This window comes from Cucurbita maxima, unplaced genomic scaffold (assembly GCF_002738345.1).
Source record: "Cucurbita maxima cultivar Rimu unplaced genomic scaffold, Cmax_1.0 Cma_Scf00001, whole genome shotgun sequence".
NCBI lineage: Eukaryota > Viridiplantae > Streptophyta > Magnoliopsida > Cucurbitales > Cucurbitaceae > Cucurbita > Cucurbita maxima.
In genome coordinates, this window is record NW_019272017.1 from 9073321 (window position 1) to 9090763 (window position 17443).

The window sequence follows — 17443 nt, forward strand, 5'->3', positions numbered from 1 at the left end:
TCCCATTAATATTGATAATTCTCCTATTTACTCCATAATCTACGCTTCCTTTAATAAATTATCCAATAAAAAAAGTATGATTTAAAAAAGAATCTAATAAAAAGTTATAATAATAAATTTTAAGAATCTATTTCGAGTTACTGAGAACGAGCTATTGAATTTTTTCCGTCATTATATCTTCAAGATTACTCTAATTTGGACGTGATTTCGATTTGTTCACATACCTCTCGTTTACTTGGATTTCACATATATATCCACTGAGACACCGTCATTATGAATATAATCGTGCATTATTCTATTATACAAAAATAATGAATTGATATAAAAATAAAAATAAAAAGCACTTAAATCCAAAACACTCATTGAATGAAAATTTAAAAAAAAAGTAATTAAAAATTGTCAATTATTAATAAATAAAGGGTAGAGGAGTGATATAAAAGCAAGGCATGTGCAGACATGTGTTGTCCAAATTCCCATGCAAAATGCCCCAAATGACCAAAAAACCGCGTCTCCCTCATTAATTCCCCATTTTGCCACCCATCATACTTAAAACATTCTTATATATAAAATAAAATTAAAAAAAAAACAATATATATATTATATATATGTAATTTTATGTAAAAAGTGGTCAACTTGGTGTAAGCATCTGTTTTGGTTTGTGCAGGTCTTTAGGGAAGGGGAAGAAGAAGAGCTCAGAAGGTTGCTTTTAGAGAGAGAGAGAGAGAGAGAGATTTTGGTTGCAGCTTTGTCGTGCAGAAATGAAAGGAATCCAAACAAAGCCTCTTCAGATATCTAAATACTTTGTGTTATCCCTATTTTTCTCTCTTCCATTCCTCCTCCTCCTCTCTCTCCGCCCTTACTACCACCGATTCTCCACTCCGGCCACCGACAATTCCACCCCACAACCCTCCGATTTAAGGATCCGACCCGGCTACACTTCCTACGACCGCTACATAAAGAAGCAGCTCAACAAAACCCTCGACCCGAAGCTCCGAAAGATATGGACCACCCGCGATTGGGACCGGAAGATCCAGGTATTCTCCCGATTCTTCGAGGGTTTGAAGGGGGAAGGGCTTCTGTCCGAGGATTCGAAAGCCCTTTGTATCGGGGCTCGGGTCGGGCAGGAGGTGCAGGCATTGAGGAAGATCGGAGTCTCGGATTCCATCGGAATGGACTTGGTGCCCTACCCGCCGCTCGTGGTTGAAGGCGATTTCCACAACCAGCCCTTCGGAAACCACACTTTCGATTTCGAATTCTCCAATGTTTTCGATCACGCGCTCTACCCGGACCGATTCGTGGCGGAGATCGAGCGGACGTTGAAGCCCGGCGGGGTCTGCGTCTTACATGTAGCGTTATCGGGACATACGGATAAGTACTCCGCCAACGATCTGCATAGTGTGAAGCCGTTGGAGGCTCTGTTCCGGAGATCGGCGGTGGTCCGCGTCGGGAAGATCGACGGTTTTGGATTGGACACGGAGGTTGTCTTCCGGAAAAGGAGGGACGCCATCCAACGGTCGTAATTCCTTAATTACTGTTATGATTTGTGTATTTACTTACGGAAGAAAAAAAGAGTTTTATTTTATTTTAATTTATTTTATTTAATGATTAAATTTGGGAAAATGTATTAGAAAAGGAAGGAAAAGAAAAAGGGAATACAGCTGGATTGAAAGAAACTGGTGAGAGGGTTCCAACAGGCATTATTAGTGGGTTAATTTAGAATTATTTTTTGGGTTAATTATTCGTGATTGGACCACTTTTGGATGACATGGCGTGGTCCCACCGCTACGTCATGGACTTATTGCCTTTCCGACACATTCCTCCTTGTTTTCTTTCTTGTCCATCTGTGTTTTTTTTTTTTTTTTTTAATTCCATTTATTGGCTTGTTTTAATAACTATAATTCTTTTTTTTTTTTTTGAAATTATTATTGATATTAGTCATCTGCCTTGACTCGTTACATATTGTTGTCAAGCTTCATACAAGCGTCTGTTAGATAGAAGTTTGTCTTGTTCCTTCTAACCGATATAGGATCTCACAATCCATCTCCCTTGGGAGCATAGCTTCCTTATTGGCACACTAGTGATTGACTCTAAAAATTAGTTGTCTAAAGATCTGTTTTAGCTTATTATTATCGTTATCAACCTCACAATTTTTAAAATGCATCTGTTAAGGAGGGTTTCCGTTCTAATGTGAGTTTTATGAAATTTTAGTTATGAATCTAAAGTAATGATCTCCGATCACAAGTTGTCTGCATACAGCAAATCACGGAGAAACAAAGATAGGAGTGAAATGGGATGGGACCAAGTGTGGTAGTGGCAACCATTGTTGCCTTATAACTCATTTGAACTCATTACTTCTGCTTCTAAGAGTCATTCATTAAGATGTCTCTATTTTGTATTTTAAGACAACTATGTCAAAATCACGACGCAGCATAGCTGAAAAAGTACGATCGTGACATAGAGACATGCAGTTGCAAGGGGTGATAACCCGTGATTATTATTTGCATTAGTCATATCATAAGTTTCTTGTGTTTCTTGCTTTACAAAAACATAGCAAAATTTACCACCTCTTTTAAACTTTGTGGGTACATGACAACCTATGATTCGAAGCATCGATAATCGGGTCGTTACATGCCATCTTTCTGTAGCCCAAAGGTAATGGGACCTGCATTAACACTAGTAGTGCCTAGGATTAACATGAACATCAAGCAGAGGAATTCCACTCTAAACTACAATTGAATCAAACCTAATATGAAACTGATAGCATTCCTATCAGAAACAAGGCAGCAGTGCAACATGGACTTTATATGCTTTAACTCATAATGATTTTCCGAACCTGACTCGACCCAGTTTATATAAGAACTTATTGCTCAACTCAGGATGATATCATTTATTAGAAAACTTCATGTCACTCTCATGTGTCACTGCACACAGAGTGAAGCTTTGCATGTCATTAGAACTCATGATGGATGAAATGAAATATTGTTCATAATCATGAAATATAGCAGCAAACCCATGGCTAGTTGATGGAGAAAAACTCATTTTGAAATAAAGATGTGATACAAACTCCATAGTAATCACTGAAGTACACACGGTAAGAACCACAGATAGCCAAGCAATTTGAGATCTGATGGCACAAACAGCTTTGAAAACTGCTAAAGAAATGTGATTAAGTATGTTCGGAAGTGATTTTAATGAAAATTTGAACATGAATTGTTCATAAGGAGTTTATTAGAAGTGATTTTCATATACCTTTTGAATGGCTTTACACTTTTTAAGATGATTTCTTCTAAGCTCTTTAATCTTTCACTCCGTTCATATCAATACTTTACATATGTGAGATCTCACGTCGGTAGGAGAGGAGAATGAAGCATTCATAAGGGTCTGAAAACCTCTTCATAAGGGTCTGAAAACCTCTTCCTAGCACGCGTTTTAAAAACTTTGAAGAGAAGTTTGAAAGGGAAAGCCTAAAGAGAACAATATCTGCTAGTGGTGGGCTTGAGCCGGTACAAATGGTATCAGAACCAGACAGTGGGCGATGTGCCAGCGAGGAGGCTAAATCCCGAAGGGGTGGATACGAGGCAGTGTGTCAACAAGGACGCTGGGTCCCGAAGGTGGTGGATTGGGGGGTCTCACATAGATTGGAGAAGGGAGGTGGATTGTGAGATCCCACATCGGTTGGGGAGGAGAACGAAGCATTGTTTATAAAGGTGTGGATACCTCTTCATAACAGATGCGTTTTAAAAAATTTGAAAAAAAACCCGAAAAGAAACCTAAAAAAGAACCGAACACTCTCAAAACTACCAAAACAAGAATGCTATGGCATAAAGTACAGAAACCAATATGATCCAGTCCATGTCCATAAAGAAGGAAAAACAAATAAAGATCCCACTATTCTAGAACATGAAACAAAATGAATGGTTATTGCACTCATTTCAGATACTGAATCAATTAGTTTGGCTCTTTGTAAACATTCTAGAGTGTATAAACCTTATTAAGAACATTTTCTTGACCCAAATGCATAAAAACAATGCTTGAATTGCCACTTTCATGTAGAAAAGCTCATAAACATATTATTGTACCTGAGACTGATGTGTTCAACATGAGTCGATTGAACAGATCCATCCTTGATTTTGACAGAATCGGGTCCGAAACCCTTCTAAATTCTTCGTGCTTTGGACCCACCAAGATGAGATCAAGCACTTTTCTGAGAGCATTGAATAGCGAGGCCCTCGACAATACCATCGGTGGGTCCGGTCAGAAGCGGCCACGAGCTGTATTTCTTCAGGTCCATTGGGGGTCGGAGAAAATTAACACAAACCCATTTCAGAACAATCAAAGAGAAGTTTAGAATCGAGACAAGGGTTGCGGAAATCAACGACCTAACTTTGTGGGGACGTACCGAAGTGACCCAATTTGTGGGGATGTTTCAAATGAATTGTCGAAATTGACTTGATTGGTAGGGGAAGAAATGCAGTGAACCCAACAATCAACGTAACCCGCCACGTCCTTGGCTCCATCATAGCCCCTTCTTCGTCGTCCGATTCATCTCTGAGTCTGACTGCGACAAAGAAATTCTTTATGGGGTAAGTCCCTCTACTCTCCCAAATTTGTGTTCATCCTTTGATTGTGTGTTTCTAGATAGGTCTTTGAATTGCTCTCCTTTCCCTTTTTGATCGTACCGTTGCAAGACTAGTATTTGGCAATCGATACATCTATCGAGGCATCAGTGGAATATCCGAAGAGCTAGAATTTCTTGTTTTACGAAAGACATCGAGCGCACAAGTTACTCTATGTTTTCTTGAGTGGAGTCTACATTCGAGATCGAGGGAGCTCCCTCTTTGATTTCACGCATATTTTTATTAATTAATAAAAATATTGTTAAACTTTACATTTTGTATAAAAAATTATTTTTATCATTAGTTATGGTTAATATTTTTTTTTAAAAAAAAATAGTATCAAACTTTTAAAAGGGATTAAAAGATACCTTTAATTTCAATAATTTTCTTAGTCTCCTTTAAAAAAAAACTTCAAAAATCTTTTTTTTTTTTTACCATATTTTTGAAATATTCATGAACTATAAAAAATAATATTAAAAGATTTAAAAATAATTTGTTAAGTGTTCATAAATGATGTTGGTTCATATATTTACCGTAAAACAATTTTAAAATTTAAAGGTGCTATTCCAAATTTTTAAAAATTTAAGAATATTTTAGATAAACTATTTAGGTGCGATCCGTAATTATCTAAGTTAAAACATAAATAATTTTTTTATTATTTAAATTGGATAAAGATGGCCATTTAATCAAATTTTTAATTAAGTGAGCATAAAATAAATTAAGAATAATTAACACGTTTTTTTTTAAATAAGAGGTTTAGCATTATTAGAAAAAAAAAACCATATTTTTAGGTACATATATTTGGTGAATCACACAAATTTAAAACCACTTGTTTTTTTTTTTTTTTTTTTTTTTTTTTTTTTTTTTTTTTTTTTTTTTTTTTTTTTGTTACAAATGGGAATTGCCCCTATTTAAGACATAATTGAAAACCCTTTTTATTTTCTTTACCAGCAAATTATTAATATTCACATTAAATTCTGTAAACATTTAAAGCTTTTGACACGAGTTTATATTCATTTTAGTATAATTGACCTAACCGTTTGAGTCGCATTAATAATTGATGAGTCAGCATTCATAATTTAAGCTTTTTATTTGAAATAAGAAATGAGATATGGTTGAATTATTATTTTCGTGGCTATCTCTTCACCTTTCATTTCTTAATCTTTTCCATTATTGAGCTTTCATTTGGAGTAAAACATGGTTGAATTATTATTTTCGTGGCTATATATCCACCATAATTTTAGTGTTATTTCTTAATTAAAATTAAAATTCAAAAAGTTATTTATAAAATAAGCGACTAAATTCTTTTTTTTTTTTTTTATAGAATTGAATCATGCTCGGATTAAGAGGACAGGTCACAGTACCAACAAGACGTGAATGAGCTTGGCAATATTGAAGGGAAAGCAAACCATATTATATCACCTTATTGAACAACTCATCACATTCATGACTATTACAACACATTTACTATATCACCATATCTTGTAGTTGCAATGCAACAGTAGCCTTCACAGAGTTGCTTTTATTCTTGTTTGTAACCTTCAATCCCTTTCATGGCTTCCAATCCCTTCCTCCTCCTATGCAAGCCAATGGAGAGTCGCCACATGTCGAGTGCTGCCTCCGGGAGAAGACGAGCAAAGCACCATTGGAGCGAGTGAGCCCAGTAAGGGGTGCATCGTGGCTCGTATCCAATTCTGTGAATTGCAGCACTCACATAGTCATCGGCTGATGGAATGAACAGCGACGCTCTGCTCACCGACGCCACTCTCGACGCCATTTCAGTTGCCACATACAATGGCACCTGGATTTTTTTTAAAAAATCACACAAAAACTTCAGCTTTCAGCAGAGTTGTAACAAAATGAGTTCTTGTTATACTAACCTGACACTGCACATCAATTCCCCAATGCTTGTATTCCACATGTAGAGATCTTGAGAGTTGGTCCACGTACCTGAAAACAAAAAACCCACCAGATTCTGTCATCAACAAGATGGAAGTTTTTGAGCTTTTCGACTATCCCACCATCAGAAAGGTGGAATCGATGTGTGGTTGGAACAAAGAGTTGGGCTTCATTAAATATGTGAGATCACACGTCCGTAGGAGGGAGGAACGAAGTAATCTTTAAATGAGTGTTGAAACATCTCCCTAACAAACACGTTTTAAAAAAAAATCTGGAGGAGAAACTCGAGAAAAAATGCCCAAAGAGGATAATATTTACTAGCGGTAGGCTTTAGCCATTAAGGTAAAGAAGAAAATGAAGCCGATTCTACATATATATCAGTCAACAGCACGTTCTTTTAATACAAACCGAACCCATCTGCCAAAACCTGTACCTGTACTTTCTTAATCTCAAAATGCAGAGAAGTTAACAGTTTCTCAAAGTAGGTTTGGCAGGAAGACATGGGCAGCTGCTGAGGCAAGTGGGCGGTGAGGGAGGCACATCTCAGTAATCAGTTCTTCTCTCAGGAAGAGATAGAAAGAGATGGGTTTTTTTCCTCAAATTTTCTGGATTTCTTTTCCACTACTGTCCCTCCATGATTACGAGTTCCTGATAACTTAAAGTAAAAAGAACAAGCACAAGAACAAGAAAATAAACTGAAGAAGAAAGTTGGGAACTTGATTACTTACGCTTTTGTAGCAGCATAGATTGCGTAGAGAGGATGAGAAGGAACAATAACAGCAGCTCCAGAGCCAATATTCACAATAGCTCCTCTGTTCTTAGTAATCATCCTTGGCAAAACAGCTTTGGTAACCCAAGTAGTGCCCTTCACGTTCACTTTAAGAACATTCATCCAGACTTTCTCATCCACTTCATGGAAAAAACTGGCGTTTGGATATGTAATCCCCACGTTGTTTATCAGAACCCCCACGTCCAAATCTTGAATCACCTTCTTAAACTCTGCCATACCAGCACTAATATCATCTTCTGTGAAGTCCAATTCGATGATCTTTACCTTTGTATTAGGAAACTGAGATCGGATATCCTTAGAAACTGCCTTCAGCTTGGTGGAGCTTCTGCTCACCAGTATAAGGTTGAGGCCGGCTCTGGCTAGCTGATAGGAAAATGACTTTCCAATGCCATCGGTGGCTCCGGTGACTACTCCCCAAGAGCCATAGTATCTCAGGTCCTTGGAGGGTCTGAGAAAGACTCTGAAAACCCATTGAACAGCAGTGGTAGAGTGCCTGAGAATGGTGAAGAAACCAAGCAAGGAGAGGAGGAGAAGCCAAATGGGCTGAGTGGAGAGTAACAGAAAGAATGTCTCCCTCATTGTGTGCATAATTCGCTTTCTCCTCCTCCTCTTATTTTCCCTGCCTTCGCCTCACTTTCATGGTCATAACTGGTTCCTCAATAACAAGAGAGAGAGAGAGAAAGAGAGAGAAAATAGGAGGGTAGAGACTAGAGAGAGTAGAGAAAGGAAACTCTATTTGACTACCCACTTCGGACGAACGGTCATTTTCGTTAGTTCGTTATTTGAAATGTATACGAACCTCTTCAACCAAAACAAGAAATGCTTCCATAATGCTTCCATTTGTATGGATGCTAAAGAAATGAAGTGGGACTTACAAATGTTAAAAGACCGAAGAAATGTTTTTATTATGCTTGCGGTTTTGCTTTGGAAGATTAAATAACTCTAAATATGAACAAGGCCACCAACCATACGACATTAGAGGTAAAATCAGAGAGAAAACTGACACAGAGCTTCCTTCCTGAATATGCAACTAATGAAGTTACAACTGTCCTGTTGGAGTAATTTCTTCAAACAAAATTAGAGAGGCTCATATGTACAGAGTTAAGGAGTAAATGCCATCAATGGTTCATAAGTGCAATAAAAAAGTTGAAGACGACTTTATGAAATTTATGATCGATCTTAAATTTTGTACCTAGAAGTTGGAGGGTTCTTGAAAAACTAAGTGGGTCTAGTTCGTGATTCAGTCCTTCCACCTGTCAATTTTCAGTGCTTTATTTCATCAAAAGTTACCATATTTCCTGCAAGATAAAGAAATCGCCGATGTCATAACTCCTTATGAGAAGGACCACTACATTATCAAACCCAAGATGATAATTCTGCATCCTCCGTTACATTAATTGCTCACGGTGCATCCCCTCAGTTACCGTTTACATCATGTGAAGGTCGTAACACATAATGAAGACAAACTTTTGTTTTATTTCTTTAACAGATGAGGGCAATCACATATTTATCTGCTCCATCCCTCCGCTTTCAACTCTGAGCTTGCCTTGCTGTTAACGTGGGGAGAGATTAATGACAAACACTTTTAGTTCTCTGTCAACTTCATTCCGTTTCGAGGCTAGAAGAAGGAAATACACTTCAGCTATGAACCAATTAATAATCTTGAGATGTAAAGGCAACAACAATGCCGATCTGTAGATTTCAAATCCTAGGACCTTAGTGGTCCGAGTAGTAAGTACTATCATGGCCAGCGCCCTTTGGAAATTGCTCTTGGTGGAAAGGATCATCAGCGCCTTGTACAGAACTCAGTCTAGGAGAGAGGTTCCAACTCGTTATCTGTTCAATCTCTCGCCCATTTGATCTCATACTCGTTTCTTCTTTTAACTTCAGAAAGAACATTGACGACCAGAAATCTTTTGCCAAATTCTTCAATGGAAAAAACAGAACAAATACAGAGATGTGATGGAATTGAAAAGGGTGGAAAATGAAAGTGAGAGGTGCAATAGAATTATTTACCATCTTTATCAATTGTATCAGCTCATTTAGTGCGTTATTAAAGAGATTGGGATCAGCCAGATCAGACGTTGTCAAAATCTCTTGACGGCATCGGTAAGAAATGTTCACCTCCATTGTTGCACCTGTTGGATGAATGGAACATGCCACTTTGAATAAAAACAGAGCTCATTTTAAGTTCAAAAGTGAAAAGGCCTAAATAAAATCAAGTTTCATCCTTGTTGATCGTTCCGTCCCCACACAAAAGAGAACAAAACAAAAAATCATGAGTTTAGGTTTTATATAAAATATGATAATGACCAAATATAAAGGCATATAACGCTGACTTTTTTTTTTTTTTTTTTTTTTTTTTAAAAAAGGTTAAAGGNTTTTTTTTTTTTTTTTTTTTTTTTTTGAAAAAAGGTTAAAGGAGTTTGATTAGTTTAAGAATAAATAACATCAAAGTGAGTACAGTGACACTATGTGAGTAGGTAGGAGGTTAATGCTGGTGGAAAGTATGTACTCTAGACAACCGTTAACTGTTTTCAACATTATAACTGAAATCACAATGACCAAACATTTAAGAATTATACTGACCAAAGAAAGAGTTATTTTTTAGCCCCCTCAGCTGAAAATTAGTTCATCTTCAAAAGGAGTCACATCCTCAATGTATTCCAATAAAAATAAAAATTTCTACTCTACTTGAAAGCATACATTATAATGGAACTTTAGGTTGAAAGGGAGCATTACTGGTTAAGTTTCAATAGATCCAAGTGCACGAACCTGGACTTATGTAGTTGTCAATTATATGTCTTGCCATATAGATTCTTCTCACAGGGTCATCCAGAGGCAGTTTTCCTAGCTCATGCACTTCGTCATAAAAGTGCACGTTCTCCCCAGCTAAGCAACTGCAATTGAGAAAGAAAAAGGATAGAGTAGTATGGTAAAATCTCACGTAATTAAACCCTAGTTTTTTCTAGAAGTTGAAAGAAAACAACCTCGAAGAGTTTTACATGAAAAACAGTTGTAAGGAAGCAGATAACTGAACAAAGACAAATTATGTTGAATAGCCCAAGGCACACAAAAACACAAGTAGAAACAGATTGGGCTCAGGTATTTCAAGGTATCTGAGTACTCCTTGAACCAAAAGCTTGACGCAAACTCCCACCTGTGTTCTCTCCCTCTCTCATCACCTCTTCCCTCTACTCATATAAAAAACCTTCGATACTAACAAATCCCCCCAACAAAGTCAAAGCAAACAAACTCCTCAATCATAGTGCGCATTCAAACAAATTAATTACTGATACCATCTTCAAGTTGAATCTTCAACTTTTTTCGCTCTCTGTTACAGAAAAATACAAGAGTAATTAATACCTGTCAGCAAAAGCCATGAATGACTGACGAAATCTTTTGTTCAGAAGTAATTTCTCCAGTGGTTCATTAGGATCCATGACTGTTTCCGGTTCCCTTTGTAGTAACAATCCACTATCTGGTATGCCCAGAGCCTGACCCATTGAGTCATACTCAAGGCTTTCCCTTTTTCTCAAACTGATTTGAGAAAGCAGCGGTTGTGAGCTTGATATAGAGAAGAAAGTCAGCACAAGAATACTTGCCTGTGAAATATGCCTGGGAAATGTTAGGTAAATTGGCATAAGACTTGAAAAATGACAGACTACAAGTGAAATACTAATACCATCTTATATTTGGAAGCAAGGTACCAAAAAAAAAAAAAAATTCTTTGCTGGTTAGGACGGGGAGAAGAAAATGAGTAAAGCAGCACAGATGCCATACCATGACTAATAGCAGAAATCTAGAGGCAACTTGGAGTCCTAAGATTTCTTCATGGATTTCATTTGTAATATAGGCAGAAAGCCAAACTCCTGGAAGAAAAAACAACCCCAAGTTTTGAGTCTTACAGTATTTAAGCATATATTTACTTTGGACAAGAGAGCTTGCCAGTAAATAGAATGGACTGTAAATTCTTCTTTATATTAATTAGTTTTTATAATAAAAGACAATCATTGACGATTTGGGGAAAATACAAGGTAAATATGAAAAAAATGCCACTAAAAAATTCAAAGATGTAACAGAAGCCTTTTTAAGTGTGAGATGCAGTAAAGCAAAATTATCCTCTGAATCTAGGTCTTATGAGCTTTCTCAAAAAAAAAAAAACAAATTTCTTGAAGGTGCACATTGAAAATGTAAATACTTTTTATTTGGATGATAAGATAATGAAACTTTTAGGGAAAAAGGCTCTCGTAAGAGACCTATTTGACTGGCACCTATTAAGTTTTCATGTTCAAGCTGAGGTTTGGTATACAAACAATAAAAAAATTTCTTCATCATGAACTATGCCAATCAAAGAAGAAGAAAAAAAAATCAGAACCCCTACATACCAATAGAAGATGCTGAGACTATTACTCCCTTCCACAGATCTCTAAGTTCATCAAACCTGAACTCTATGTGACGAACAGCCCATGTAAGTACAATTAAAGTGGCAACATATAGGATATGGAGAGACATGATTGGAGCAATCCACTGAGGACGCATGTGACACCTGTAATTTAGAGGCTTCTTGACATTGATAACTGCAGCCAAAAATGAAATATTCTTGTTTCCATAACTTTCTCATCAGAAATTACAAAAAGAATATCATGAACTGGTATTATATCTACATCATGTATACCATATATTGTGGAAGATAAAATATTTCCGTCAAGTAAGTGAATGAAGTTGATGTTTCGTGCACAATGGTTCTAAAGTAATTAAGTTCGTTATTTTAGTGCTCAAACAAGAATATATACATATATATAAATTCCAAATAAAAAGGACTCTCACATGTAGCCCCGGAAATCCATGGCAATAGAATAAGTGGAAGGAAGATGTATGTTTTGATGGGTGGTAGACGACGCCTGAATCAAAATTCAAATCCAAAAGAATGTAACAAACCATTAGAAAGGGAGGGGGATAGAAGAATCTCTGAGCTTTCTAGTCCTCTATTCCATAACCTATAATCTACTTACTTTACAAAAATGTAATATAGCTGGAAGGTCTGTGTTATGCGACTGCTCAGCAGCAAACCAAATCCAAGGGGACCTTCAATCCACACTGAAGCAAGAAATGGAAAATAAAATTTGGGAAGTAAGTAATCACAAACATTTAAGAACCCTATTTGATATGGAGTTTCTAAATTCTAATGATGATAAAAGTATTGAAACCTGCCCAAATATAGCAAGACCGCCACCTTCGCCTCTTTAATTTGAGGAAACTTAGAGATATCTGAACAGAGAGACAGAAAAGTTGCATAAATTACACCTCAAATCGCAAAATGGAAAAAAGATGGAGTAATTACACATAGTTTCATAGCCTACCACAATTGACAGCAGAAGATTGAGGCTAGCAAAAACTTGAATTACTGGAATCCAAAAACGGCTGCCTTTGGGAAGAGGAATTTTATAAATCACGTATGGTAATATCGATCGAAATATCAGCCTGAAAGCAAGAAAGTGGGATAATGTAAAGCCCGATTCATACAGACAAATTAGCAATGAAACAACAGGAGCAAATGTGGGAAGAGCTTAGCCTTCAACGAGCAACTAGCTCAGTTCTAATAGGTAATACTGCATAGCGCACTCATCAACAATGAAGAAGAACCAATTATTCAACAACAAAATAAAGATATATTCCATTTATTTAGAAGAAATGACGTTCCATGTAAACGAACTAAAACCAAATTCATCCAAGAAAAGATAGAAGTTGGACTGAGAGAGAGGAAAGAGAGATATAATGAACTCAGCTTCGAATTAAAATGATCAAATACTAAAAGAAAACAACTCAGACAAGCCAGGATTCACTAGAATCCTCTCCAATAGACCAAAAACTCATGGAGAGGAGAACACAACTCAAACACCAGGCCGCAATGGAACGAACGCTCACAAAGTGTAATAGGAACAAAAAGAAGAACACATAGGATCGTTTCAAGTTAAAAGGCGAGCAGCAACCAAATTTACGCATGAGGGTAGAGAATCAAGAAGCAAATCACTTCATAACTGGCAGAATCAGGAACAAACAATCAATCAAAGAGCAAAAGAAAGAAACTCACAAAGTCATACAAAGAGCAGCAAAAGCTATCGCGACGTAATCGCTGGGGCAGCCACCTTCGACGGCACAAAGCGCCATTTTGCTACTGCTTTTGCATCCGTTCAGACAAATACCTTCCTTCCTTTGATGCAACGAATCAACAACTTGAAGAAATCATTCTGATCCATGAGAAAATTTCGACATCATCAGTCCATTCTCGTTCAATCCTTTTCTCTTCGCAAAATTAGATTAATAATTGTTATTGTTACTTCGAGGGGCGTCTTCGTTTTCACTTTGCAGAGTCCACTGCCACGTCATACTGAAGTTTGACTAAAAGCTCATATTGTTGAGTATTCAAATTCATTTTATTGACTAAACCGGGGATGATGTGCTGACGTGTCTTGCTCTAGACGACATGTCGTCCCGCATCTATTGTAATTCAATGATTCTCTCCTCTATTATACGACAAGTGTTTGATAGCCTGGACATAATTTAAATTGGTAAACACGTGTACACGTAACCTATCAAGTTAGCTGATACTGTCCATTTTGGCTCATTACATATCACCATCAATCTCATAATTTTAAAACACGTGTGCAAGGAAGAGGTTTCCACACACCCTTATAAGGAACGTTTTGTTCCCCTCTTTAACCGATGTAGAATCTCGCAATCTACCGATCTTGGGAGCCCAGCATCCTCACTAGCCCGATGTCTAGCTCTGATACCATTTGTAATAGTCCAAGCTCACCGCTAGCATATATTGTCTATTTGCCCCGTTATGTATTGTCTAGCCTCATGATTTAAAAACGAGTCTTATGGAAAGGTTTACACACCCATAAAAAAATATGTGGGATCTCACAATTCACCACTTTTGAGAGCCCAATGTCTCACTGGAATATATCTCAGTGTCTAGCTCTGATACTATTTGTAATAGCTCAAGCTCACCGCTAACAAATATGGTTCGTTTTGGCCCGTTACAAATCGCCGTCAGCCTCACAATTTAAAAACACGTTTACTAAAGAGAGATTTCACATCCTTATACAGAAATGTTTCATCCCGACATGGTGAAGAGGACAATGCATTCCCATTAACCAAGGAGGCCTCAAGTTCAGAACTTGCTGCACAATAAACTACCAACTCAACACTTTCATTCCATAAACAATGTTTAAAGTACAGGAGGAGGCAACCCAAGAAGCTTGTCGTAATGAACAGAAGGAAAAGCCATCAAAATTTTTCCAAAACATATACACAAGAAGCTGCATCTACAGCATCAATCAATCTCTGCACTCAAAAAGCCACCACAAACAGCAGAATTTTGTTCATTCAGAGTTACAAAAAAGGCTATCAAAAGCAGCAATGCCAATTTCCATCCTTTCTGCGACAACGAAACGTAATGGTTTGGCAAATGTATGTGAGTGAACCATAACGTAGCGAAGAAGAGAGCTGGAAAGAGGAATACATTTCGGCTTCCCAAAAGGCCTCATCGACCATTAGACGTGCTCACAATCGTGTTTATTCTCTTGAAATTCAATTTTCAAGAATTGTGTTTTTGAGTTTCATCCACATTAATTATTGCAAATGGCAGAACCATCACGACCTGGATCGAGAGTGTGGAGTTCCAATCTCGAAATAGAGAAATTTGATGGAACCAATAATTTTGGTGTTTGGCGAGACGAAGTTAGCGATTTGCTGGTCATGCAAGACCTCGATGTTTCTCTCCAAGAGGAAATGCCTGAAGACATGACAGAAGCAGAATGGACGAAATTAAATCGACAATCCTGTGGAATTATTCGATCCTGTCTTGGCAAGGATCAGAAATATCCATTTATGAAGGTTACCATGGCGAAAGAATTATGAGACAAGCTTGAAGCGAAATATACGAAGAAGAGTGTGGAAAATAAACTCTATTTGAAGAAGAAACTCTTCCGTTTTGACTACAAGGAAGGCATCTCAATGGCTGAGCATTTGGATGATTTTAACAAAATCATCGCTGATTTGCTCCATCTTGATGTTAAGATTGATGACGAGGACAAGGCGTTGTTGTTATTAAACTCTTTGCCGGAATCATACGAGTTTTTAGTAACGACCCTACTACATGGAATCACTAATATCGATTTTGAAGATGTTTTAAATGCCTTAATAAACAATGAGATACGAAAAAAGGAAAAGGAGACGTATCAAAGCTCTAGCTCAAATGTTCTCACTGCGCATGGAAGGACTTCTAATTGGAAAAAGAACGAATGTGGAGAGTCTCGATTAAAGTCGAGAGGTAGATCTGACAATTGGAGAAAACTTGATAAAAATGAGTGTGCATATTGTCGACAAAAAGACCATTGGAAAAAGGATTGTTCGATCTTAAAAGAGAAGGGGTCGAAGTCCAATGTGGTTAGAGATGACGACATTGATACAGATGATGCCTTGACAATCTCCCTATCAGTCAGCCAAACCAGTGAATGGATTCTTGATTCTGGGTGCTCCTATCATATGTGTCCCAACAAAGAGATGTTTTTGGACTTCAAAAAGTTCAATGGTGGAGTTGTCTATATGGGCAATGATAGTACTTGCAAGATAATGGGAATCGGCTTAGTACAAATCAAGATGTTTGATGGGGTTATACGAAAACTCAAAGAGGTGAGGTATGTCCCTGACTTGAAGAAAAATTTGATCTCACTTGGCGTTTTGGATGCGAGTAGTTATCGCATCATTTAGGAAGGAGAGAATTTGAAAGTAGCTCGTGGAGCTTTGGTGGCAATTACAGGAACTAGAAGAGGTAGCATATACTACCTCAACGGAACCACAATAATTGGGCATGCTGCTGTGGCAAGTTCGAAAGAACAAGACATATCGAAATTATGGCACATGCGACTCGGGCATGCTGGTGAGAAGGCGCTTCAAACACTGGTGAACCAAGGAGTCCTTAAGGGTGCCACAACCGGAAGAATTGATTTCTGTGAACATTGTATATTTGGTAAACAAAAAAATGTGAAGTTTGGTACAGCTATACACAAAACAAAGGGCATTTTGGATTATGTTCACACTGATGTATGGGGTCCCACAAAGAATGTCTCATTGGGAGGAAAGAGGTGGTTCGTCACCTTTATTGATGACTACTCGAAGAGAGTTTGGATGTATCCCATGAGGCACAAAAACGAGGTTCTCCAAATCTTCCTAGAGTGGAAGAAAATGGTAGAGAATCAGACGGACAGGAAAATCAAAAGGCTGAGATCAGACAACGGGGAGAATATACTTATGATCCATTCCTTAAAGTATGCCGAGATGAAGGGATTGTTCGACACTTCACTGTTCTTGGTAAGTCACAACAAAATGGAGTTGCTGAGAGAATGAACCAGACATTAACAGAGAAGGTTCGATGCATATTGTCTCAAGCAAGATTGAGTAAAGCATTTTGGGCTGAGGCTCTCAGTTATGGTCAGGTAGTCCTGTTAGTGATTATGATAAATTGCATGTGTTTATGTGTCCTGCTTATTATTATGTGACATACTCAAAGCTGGATCCTAGAGCAAAAAAAGCCAAGTTTATGGGCTTTAGCAAAGGTGTGAAGGGCTATAGGTTATGGTGTCCAGAAACAAGTAAGATTGTTAATAGTCGAGATGTGACATTCGATGAGTCTGAAATGTTTTTGCAGAAAATTGAAAATAATGACGAGGCATTGAAGCAGGTGGAGAAGGTGGTGTTCTCTCCAGATGTGGTTGCTCCTACTAAAGAACCTATTGATCAGGTAAATAATAACTTTGATGTCTTAGAACAGAAAGAGCAAAGTCTTGAGGAGCAAAACCTTATAAATGAAAGAGTGGAGGAACCTGAGTCAATCGCCAAGAATAGACCACAAAGGGTAATTCGAAAACCTACAAGGTTTGATGATACGATAGCATATGCTTTCTCTTTGATTGATGGAGTTCCTAACAGTTACAAAGATGTTATTCAGAGCCCGGATAGCTTACACTGGCAAGAGGCTGTGAATCAGGAGATAGCATCATTGGAGATAAATCAAACTTGGGATTTGGTACAACTTCCAAAAGGTAAGAAGGAAATTGGTTGTAAATGA

General features: G+C 37.5%; 3 protein-coding genes across 3 annotated transcripts; 1 reads left to right on the top strand and 2 right to left on the bottom strand.

The window, feature by feature from the left end:
• Positions 1-625: 625 nt before the first annotated feature.
• LOC111493119 lies at positions 626-1854 on the top strand. The gene has a single exon (XM_023142739.1). It carries the CDS (start codon positions 759-761, stop codon positions 1518-1520), a length of 762 nt encoding a protein of 253 aa, XP_022998507.1. The 5' UTR covers positions 626-758; the 3' UTR covers positions 1521-1854.
• Positions 1855-5990: 4136 nt separating this feature from the next.
• Positions 5991-8094, bottom strand: LOC111492945 (very-long-chain 3-oxoacyl-CoA reductase-like protein At1g24470). The gene is made up of 3 exons (XM_023142487.1): positions 7244-8094; positions 6497-6566; positions 5991-6417 (listed from the first exon to the last, which is right to left on the bottom strand). The coding sequence occupies exons 1-3, from the start codon at positions 7891-7893 to the stop codon at positions 6139-6141; spliced, it is 999 nt and encodes a 332-aa protein (XP_022998255.1). The 5' UTR covers positions 7894-8094; the 3' UTR covers positions 5991-6138.
• Positions 8095-8438: 344 nt separating this feature from the next.
• LOC111492720 (regulator of G-protein signaling 1-like) lies at positions 8439-13648 on the bottom strand. Its single transcript, XM_023142149.1, has 11 exons — positions 13400-13648; positions 12669-12789; positions 12516-12576; positions 12321-12405; positions 12136-12209; positions 11694-11885; positions 11089-11177; positions 10672-10910; positions 10081-10205; positions 9322-9443; positions 8439-9231 (listed from the first exon to the last, which is right to left on the bottom strand). The coding sequence occupies exons 1-11, from the start codon at positions 13474-13476 to the stop codon at positions 9022-9024; spliced, it is 1395 nt and encodes a 464-aa protein (XP_022997917.1). The 5' UTR covers positions 13477-13648; the 3' UTR covers positions 8439-9021.
• Positions 13649-17443: the final 3795 nt, after the last annotated feature.

Bases quoted from the DNA above. Each gene is read 5' to 3' on its own strand.
- LOC111492945 (XM_023142487.1), bottom strand. From the start codon at position 7,893: ATGCACACAATGAGGGAGACATTCTTTCTGTTACTCTCCACTCAGCCC. The intron at 6,567-7,243 runs GTAAGTAATCAA...TTTTGTTTTCAG, and splicing joins ATCTATGCTGCTACAAAAGC to GTACGTGGACCAACTCTCAA. The intron at 6,418-6,496 runs GTTAGTATAACA...AAAAAAATCCAG, and splicing joins GAATTGATGTGCAGTGTCAG to GTGCCATTGTATGTGGCAAC.
- LOC111493119 (XM_023142739.1), top strand. From the start codon at position 759: ATGAAAGGAATCCAAACAAAGCCTCTTCAGATATCTAAATACTTTGTG.
- LOC111492720 (XM_023142149.1), bottom strand. From the start codon at position 13,476: ATGGCGCTTTGTGCCGTCGAAGGTGGCTGCCCCAGCGATTACGTCGCG. The intron at 12,790-13,399 runs GTGAGTTTCTTT...TCTTGCTTTCAG, and splicing joins GCTGCTCTTTGTATGACTTT to GCTGATATTTCGATCGATAT. The intron at 10,206-10,671 runs GTATTAATTACT...TCTCAATTGCAG, and splicing joins TTCATGGCTTTTGCTGACAG to TTGCTTAGCTGGGGAGAACG.